General features: G+C 41.0%; 1 protein-coding gene across 1 annotated transcript; it reads right to left on the reverse strand.

Annotated features, from left to right (window-relative positions):
• Positions 1-2,783: 2,783 nt before the first annotated feature.
• On the reverse strand, positions 2,784-6,746 carry c23h15orf48 (chromosome 23 C15orf48 homolog). The gene is made up of 5 exons (XM_010892648.3): positions 6,647-6,746; positions 6,459-6,526; positions 6,115-6,203; positions 5,713-5,773; positions 2,784-5,015 (listed from the first exon to the last, which is right to left on the reverse strand). The coding sequence occupies exons 2-5, from the start codon at positions 6,498-6,500 to the stop codon at positions 4,947-4,949; spliced, it is 261 nt and encodes an 86-aa protein (XP_010890950.1). The 5' UTR covers positions 6,501-6,526; positions 6,647-6,746; the 3' UTR covers positions 2,784-4,946.
• Between the last annotated feature and the right edge of the window lie 2,125 nt (positions 6,747-8,871).

An 8,871-nucleotide genomic window follows, 5' to 3' on the forward strand; every position in this document is an offset into this window, starting at 1 on the left:
ACAGAATACAAAATACATTAAAAATGAGAAGTAACAGAAGAGGGATGGATGGGTTTCTGAAAGCTTTGGAGCTGAGGGAGTGAGTTGAAACCACCCCAGCCAATTATTTACAATTGCAAGTTTGGAATGCGGACAAATTGAATTGGCAATGTTTGACTGAATAGAAATATATGCCACTGCAATGCCATCTAGGTTCAATAAATCCATTTACCAACCATTTTAGTAATTAAATCCCCGTAATTGAATGGGCCCAGTCCTTCCTCAAACCAAGTTGTTTGGAATAAATGTGTACCCCTATATTTGCAATCCATTGGAGGACAATGTAGAACAAGGTGTTGTCCTACCTACCTCGCAAGAATCATCATAGGACCTGAAACACTGATGAGCCAAAACATAACCACTCACAGGTGATGCGAATAACTTTGATCATCTCCTAACAAGGGCACATGTCAAGGTCTGGGTAGATTAGTGAACAGTCAGTACTCGTAGTCAACGTGTTGGTAGATGCTGGACAAATAGTCCTGAGCGTAAAATCCTGAGCGACACTGACTAGGGCCAAACTGTTATGGCCAGACAACTGGGTCAGAGCATCTCTGAAACAAGGCTCGTGGGGTGCTCCCGGTCAGCAGCGGCGAGTATCTACCAACAGTGGTCCGGGGAGGGAGCAACCACAATCTGGCGACAGGGTGTTGGGCACCCAAGGCTCATCGATGCGCTGAGGAACTATGGTGGAACGAGTCACAGGCAGTTTTAATGAGGAGTGAGTGTGTCACAACACAGTGCATAGCAGCCTGCTGCACATGTGGTCAGAACTGGACCTCGGTGCAGTGGAAGAAGGTGCCGGGTCCGATGAGTCCCATTTTCCTTAACATTACGTTGACGGCTGTGTACATTTGCGCTGTTTACTTGGGGATGTGATGGCACCAGGATCCACTGTAGGAAAATGACATGCTGGTGGAGGGAGTGTGACGTCAATTTGACACGTCATGTGGATGTCAATTTGACACGTGCCACCTACCTAAACATCGTTGCAGACCAGGTACACCCCTTCATGGCAATGGCATTCCCTGATGGAAGTGGCCTCTTTCAGTTCCCCAGATCTCAATCCGATTGAGCATCTGTGGGATGTCCAGAACCTAATATTCGGATCCACAGCGGCTCCACCTTGCGACGCACAGGACTTGAAGGATCTGTTGCGAATCTCTTTGTTCCAGATACCACAGGACACCTTCAGGGGTCTTGTAGAGTCCATGCCTCGGGGGTCGGCTCTATTTTGGCGGCACATGGATGACGGACAGCATTTTAGGCAGGTGGTCATAACGTTTTAGCTCGTCAGTATAGTTCACTATAAAACTCAGCAAAGCTGTTGAGTTCAAACCATGCATCAGTCCAACACTGCAAGCTTAATCAGCGTACTCAGAGAAGATAACTGCTGCTAAAATCACAAGGCAAAGTAGATGCATATACATCAGATGGCACTGACCTAAATAAGGCTGTATGAGATGTATTCTGCTCCTACAGGAATTAGCAGGATGGTGAGTTCCCGTCTCGTTGATGTATTACACCTAGGCCACTAGGTGGCGTAGTTGTCTGTAGTATTGTGTACCTTCCAGTGTTAGAGAAGTATAAGGGGTAACACTTTATTTGAAGGGGTGTGCATAAGAGTGACATGACATTGTTATGATACTGTCATAGCCATGACATGACACATGTAAGAATCATTATGAACGTTTATGATTGTTGTCATTAGGTGTCATTCGGTTGATTATGTCATTTTTTATGCAAGGTTGACATTGTTTGGGATGTCTTTGTTATGACAACTTGACATTAACTGAGTCAACACAACCTGTCAATGTCTTTGTTATGACAACTTGACATTAACCACGACAACATTAGATTAGATTCAACTTTATTGTAATTAAACAAGTACAGTACAATGAAATTGAAGGAGTAGGGTAGCATGTGCAACTGAAATGCAGGGATAGCAGCAATGAGGTTCCCGAGGTAGACACGTACCTGTAACAACTGAAAACCTCAGACTTGGCAAGGCAGTGTCCAGTAGTACAAAGGGTGGATATGGTTAGTGATGGGTCACCTAGTTCAGCAGGGTTACAGCAGATGGAAAGAAAGTGTTCTTGAGCCTGCTGGTGCAGGAATGAAGAGACCTGTACCACCTGCCTGATGGGAGGAGGGTAGTTTGTGGCTTGGATGGGACGGGTCCCTGATGATGCCACACACCCTGTGCAGACACAGCTTGTGCTGGAGGTCTATGATGGCCAGGAGCTGGGTACCAGTGATGTGCTGGGCGGTTTCCACCACCCGTTGCAGGGCCTTCCAGTCGGCTACAGAGCAAACACCAATCCATGCTGTGGCGCAGTTAGTCAGAAACATTACCTGTCATAAACATGTCATAGCAAGCCTGATTATCAAACTTGAAGAAACTATTTAGCTTTATGTGTTAGCATTAAATACAACTGTCATATGTGATTGGTTTTGACATTGGATGTCATGAGAATATTTTTCTTGACTTCAAGTAAACTGGTACAATTTGGACTTAAAATAAAGATGTCATTAAGTTTGTCAAATGCTTTTAAGTACCTTAACAAAAGCAATACATTTCCTTTATTGTTTTTGCATAACAAATGTTTCCTAAAAAAAAAACTACTTTTGACAATCCTACTTTGGTAACACTTTCCGATAAAGGTAAATGAACAACCATTAACAAATGCAGTAGTTACCTTGAACGGACATTGATGAACAATGATGAAGACATGAACAAACGGTTAACAGTGATAACCCTTACTTTATTAATGGTTTACAAATGAATTAACAAACAGAGTATAGTGTAATTTGTTCATGTTGACACAGGACATAAACTCATGTAGTTTTTTGCAAGAACACAGTACTGTAATTTGTTACGGTTGATACAGGATATCCATCCACCCGTCTGCCCAAGACACCATTATAATGGCATATGGCTAACCAGTGGTGCCACTATCATTTTGAGGTGAATCTTCAGTGACTCAGGAGTGCGATTACCTTTATGACTCCATATTTCCAATTTGTATTTCTGCCATGCATGCTCAATATGCTGAGTATGAGCACTAGTCTCAGGAAAGTTCCTTTTATGGCAGACAGAATACTGGCTAAATAGTTTTTTCAACTTTGATAATTAGGTCCATGTTAATGACAGGTTATGTTGTCTCAGTTAATGTCAAGTTGTCATAACAAAGACATCCCAAACAATGTCAACCTTGCATAAAAAATGACATAATCAACCGAATGACACCTAATGACAACATTCATAAACATTCATAATGATTCTCACATGTGTCATGTCATGGCTATGACAGAATCATGACAATGTAATCTCACTCTTATGCACACCCCTTCAAATAAAGTTTTGCTGTTTAATGTCTTCCGAAACTTTTACCCAAATGAGGTCTGGGCAGACATTATGACATCAATGGATAGATTAAGTTTATGTTGCCATGTCCTCAACTTTCACTCCGTGGCTGCAAGTCCACATGTACTATTGACAAAGGGAAATCATCAGGATCACTGTAGTTGACATGGCATTAATCCACTAAGGCAAGCTGATGGAATACGGGCAAGTGAATTCCATTTTTTGGAAAATAATGTTGTGTTTGAGAAGATCAAAACGACTGTTGACTGACACACATCACCAAGCAACATAAATAACTATTAAGCTATATTGAAACACTTGAAGTTTTATAATAAAGTTACACCCTTTTTGCACACTTGGGATTGTCACATTGCAATAACTTCTGGCTGGCTCGGAAGAGCGCCAAGTTATTTTCTTATCACACTGCTCAAGCAGAAAGCACTGGCTAGCACCTAAGTGTTTGGAGCGGAACGCATTCAACGGACAAAAATGTTGATTGAGCTTCCAGGAGCCAGATCTAACAAAAGAAGTTGCTCAAGTGTTACTAGGTCAGGCTGAAACCAACTCCAGGAGACTTTGACAGTGTTGAGAAAATGTGCACCATCATATGTGAGACCCTCAGGCATTGGTAAATGTACCACTGTGGTACTGAACCACCACATCTGGTTCCCCGGCAACACAACAAAGCAGTTTGTTAGATGGATGGGCCTTTTGGTTTACATTACCTTCAGACCAGGGATGTTTTATACCCACTGCCTGATTGTAGCTTTAATCATTAAACTTTACTACTGTGCTCAGCTCCTGGCCTGATGGGGTGTGACGATTTTGAAACTGACACGAATAACAATGGTGAAAGGGGAAACGGCCGTGCTCTGTGGGTTCGCCCTGAACGTCAAGGTCACAGTGAGACAGACTTCCTGGTCATGTGACATGAATGGGAGCTCAGCCAATAGTTAAACAACCTATGTACATCCATGGTAATGTCAGCTACATTATAATCAGAATAGTCAGAAGCTTTACAAGGGGGAGATTTAAGGTGTCATCGTTCTCTGAGAGGAGACTTGTCAGTAAGAAGGTTAGTGAGGGTTGTCCCTTAATGTCACACAAGGAGCGCAACCCAAATGACCCCCATGTTAATGGTATATACCACACCCACGTTCAACCACGCATGTCACACTGACAAACACAACATCTCACAAACACATTTATGATGCAATTACAGTGCAACACATTGCATGAGAAGTGCATCTCTGGGACAGACAGAACGCTGATTTAAGACACAAACCAATGCTTTTACTGTTTGTTGCCTTTTCATATTGGCCACATCCAGCAGCTGTGGGTGTTTTCCACCAAGGGGAGAATACGAAACACAGGAATTCCCCAGGAGCACTTCCGCACACTGATTTTGTAAGAGTCACTTGGCAGGCTGCAGTCTGATGGGCTCTCGTTCAGGATGTCCAGTAAGTATTCAGGAAAAGGAGGGAGAGGACAGAAATGATAGAAGAGCAAGAGTGAGCAGAGATAGAGTTAAGCAAGACAATCACTTGGTCATACTCTTGACCAGCTCCAGCTCTTCAATGGGCTTCCACTGCTGGTTGATAGTAATCAGCTGAAGAATGGGAGAAACACAGTCACTCAGACAAAACATCCACAATGAAAACAGCAGCTGTTGATCGTATGATTCTATGAATACAGCCGAGTGCTGGGATGAATTCCCTTTCAATGTTGTTCTCAAATAAAGTGAAACTCCGTTCTCATGATAAGATTTTTACATTGACACGGAACTGACCCCAGCACTGCAGGCTACACGTCACATCCAAAGTCAATCAATCCCACAGTTAAGCCACGGAATCACGTGACACTACAGGCCCCTCCTCTTTTATTCATTCATGCACATAAAGAATCAACTGTGAATGCAGACGTTATGGACAGTTGACATAGTCGCCAAGCAAAGAAAACAAAGCTTCTCAAAGAAAATCCCGCCCACAACGAGTGCATTCTATTTGGCAACCCTGCTCTGTTTTTGTGACTCAGCAGAATAGAGGAGGAACCACTGCACTGCGACAAGCTACACACAGTGTATAAAGCGGTCCAAATACCCATACCCAAAGTAATACCCTAAACAACATCAGCATCCAGGGTCGTCTATTAGAAATGATGAGGAGAGTTATTATAATGTTTTCTATAGACGGCACCCAAATAAAGCCAACAACAGAGCAGTTTGCTATGGATGTGTATATTTACATCAGCATAGAAGAAAGTACCAGATTGGCATTACAAATTGTGTTGATATTGTTAACAATGACCTTCTGTGGTTTCGATGGGTCCAGCTTCTCCCAAGGTTCAGGGTTTCTGCTTTTATTTAAACTAAAAACAGTTAGAGAAATTATGATTAAAATGTTGGACAGAATATACCCGTCTTCTTCTTTTACCCAATATAAGATTAACCAAACGGTCAGGCCTGTCAGAGACTGATAAGCAAACACTCAATCATGCCAAAAATAGACTGTCAGGCGAGTTGTTCAGGTTTATTTCAAGTGAACAATAAGAAAACAAGGAAATAGACTCCAGTTTGTTAATCAAACAGTAAAAAATTGCAGTTAACCCTGTTCCAGATGAAACATTCGGCTGGACTAACAATTGTTACTAAAAGCAAGACTTATTTGGGCCAAGGAAAATACCATATTTTAAAAATCATAAAATCTCACATGACATCTGTTTTCGTGAAGAGGAAGTAGAGGGACGCAGAGGTGGCTCCTATAGCAGCAAATGCCATAAAGCCGATGAGAGGAATCAACTGGTCGAGAAAAACATGTAGGTGCCAGAATGAGGTTCTTATTCTTCTCACTCTGGATACTGAGGTTGGTTTTAACTTGGTTTGAGAATTGCGGTACAGACATTTTGATTCAATTCACAAAATAAATTCAATTCTCATTAAAAAGTAAAAAAACACTGATAGAAAATAAGTATTTATAAAATGACTTGGAAGAACCTACCTATTTGGAAACATCTAAACATCTTTCCACTCAAAAAGAAGTAGACATGAACTCACCTCTTTCTTCTTCCTCAGCATCTGAAAAAATCCAGACTTCATGTTGCTTTTGAATTACCTTCTGGTATCTAAAATAGCAAATATTTAGAAATGTTTTAAATTATTTAGTAAAATATTTTGTGTGGTACATCCTTAAACAGTGTGGGTCCATCCTATAATGCAACAGATCTAAAGATGCTGTTTCTCACCTGTTACTGTCAGAGCCAAAGATACTTGTGAGCGCAGCATCCTGATAGTATGTCTTAAGTACAAACACAGCCTAGAGGTGATACGAGTTGCAAAGCACGTAGACAGACGTCCTATCGAAATCCATCAGGTTTAAATTCAGCTGGCAGATGATCAACTTTCAGTGTGAGCCATAAAGATGAATAGAGACCTCAAATTGGACAACAACTTATTTTAGCATTGGATATCTCCATTCAGAACATTAACCATTTTTAACTGGGTCATACAACAGATTATAGTTCACTACTTCGAAAGTACTACTTCGAAAGGTGTTCTCCATGCTCCCAAAGTGGCATTGTCCATGACACCATAACAACTCACTTAAAGAGAAGTGTTGTCTATACATATCTATGGTGTGTTGCACTGCCCCCCTGTGGTTTCTAAAGTGAAAATGAAATGAAAGTGCTTTCCTGCTGCATATTTTCTTAGCATTTCTTAACCAGATACATATTTTTTTAGCCAATTTGATAGAGAATAAAATGTGAAAATTATGGAATTTAAAGAATATAAGGAATGTATGTATTTTTTATTGAAATGGTTTTCTTTGTTACACCTGGTGATTCACCTCCTTGATTATCTTCACCTGTTCAGACACTGGATCTACTGTTTCACATATCTTTCATTGAACACAAACATATCACAGCCCAGGATGTTTTAACTTTTTTTATAAAAGATAAAAGATAAAGAGATCTAGTACTTGCCCGGCCCCAGCCAAATGAAACCCCAGACATCATTTTGGGTGCATACAAAAGTGCATCCCGGCATTGAAGTGTTTCTGTTGGTCAAAGGAAAAAACTACATCCTCCCTCCATCAGTGTCAAACAAGAGATTGTCGCACCCAAGATTCAGCTCAAGGTTAGCCTGACATTCTGGCAAAAACCAAACAGTAAGGTGTTATTTCTGTGGCGTTATTGGCAGGGGACAGCACTCCACCAATGTTACCTTGATCAGTTCATTGTTTTGTACCGTTTGTACAACAATAACAGAAGAAGTTGTGTAGGTTTTGTGTGTTGGGTGAAATGCACGTTTGTCCAAGTTGTTTTGTACTTTTTGTTATCATGTTACAGTAGGCCATTTCAAATACTGTGGTTGTCGTTTAGATATACAGATATTGCTTTGACAGAGCTTGCATGTACCCTTAACTGCCACTAGGGGGAGACAAGTACCTTGGTATAGAGAGGAAGATACGGTCCGTGGCAACAGCCTTGGCGGTGTATTAGCATCTTCACTGTGAAGTCAAGAGATTGCTGAAGTATTTTAAATGGATTACAAGGATTCAAGCATTTACTTTTGTTAAAACTACAACCATTGGTGGCTCATTAATGACAGACAATGTGGCCATTGAGTCACTATGAATTTCCATGACTGGTTCATGTGTTGTGTTAGCTTGGTCTACAGCGTATTTTCTTTATAGTTTAGTATTTGAGCGGTGTTGTCGGTCTGTGGCCCTAATGACATCGAACTGTGTGTGTCTGACTCATGTTCCCATCTGATTTGATTGGAGTTGTAATTTATTGAGCGAAGAGAAAGCGATCTGTCTCAGTACTCACACAATTTAACCAGGGGTCAACCAACCAAAAGGGCAGGAAGAGCAAGAGTCGTCTTGAATGCCTCATTAAGCAAAATGCCTCAAACGGGCTCATTAAATTTATTTAAAAACCTGTTCTATTTTGTCCTCTTATTATGAAATGGTCATAGTTCTCCTTGGTTAGAAGTATGACATTCGACAGAAAAGTCCAGAAAGTTCCTTTCTTTTTTGAAGTCATGCATTCTTCAAACACTTGAGAAACAGGTGGGTGTTATTCATGTTGGGGACATTGAAAAGATGAGTGACTCACCCACCCTGTCGAAAGTCTAATCAGTAACAACGCAAAATTACACATTAGTGAAATTAAAAATTCAGACAAAACAAGGCCACTATTTCATATAAAAGAGTCTAGTTAATGATAAATACAGACAATGTGGGATTATTTCAGAATCCACGGGCATCTGCCCAACATTCTTCTCCCAGTGCCTAACACTGTTTCCTCTTTACAGACGACTTCCTCATGTTTACAGATCTGGTGTACATGCATACTCAGTATGCCTATAGAAATTTAAAAACAGTTATATCTCTGGTGAACTGAAAGCTGAACACCCCTTTAATGTATCTTATGGCTGGGGTTCAGTTACCTTTTGTTTAGGTTGT

The sequence above is a fragment of the Esox lucius genome, chromosome 23, assembly GCF_011004845.1.
Source record: "Esox lucius isolate fEsoLuc1 chromosome 23, fEsoLuc1.pri, whole genome shotgun sequence".
In the NCBI taxonomy this organism is placed as follows: Eukaryota; Metazoa; Chordata; class Actinopteri; order Esociformes; family Esocidae; genus Esox; species Esox lucius.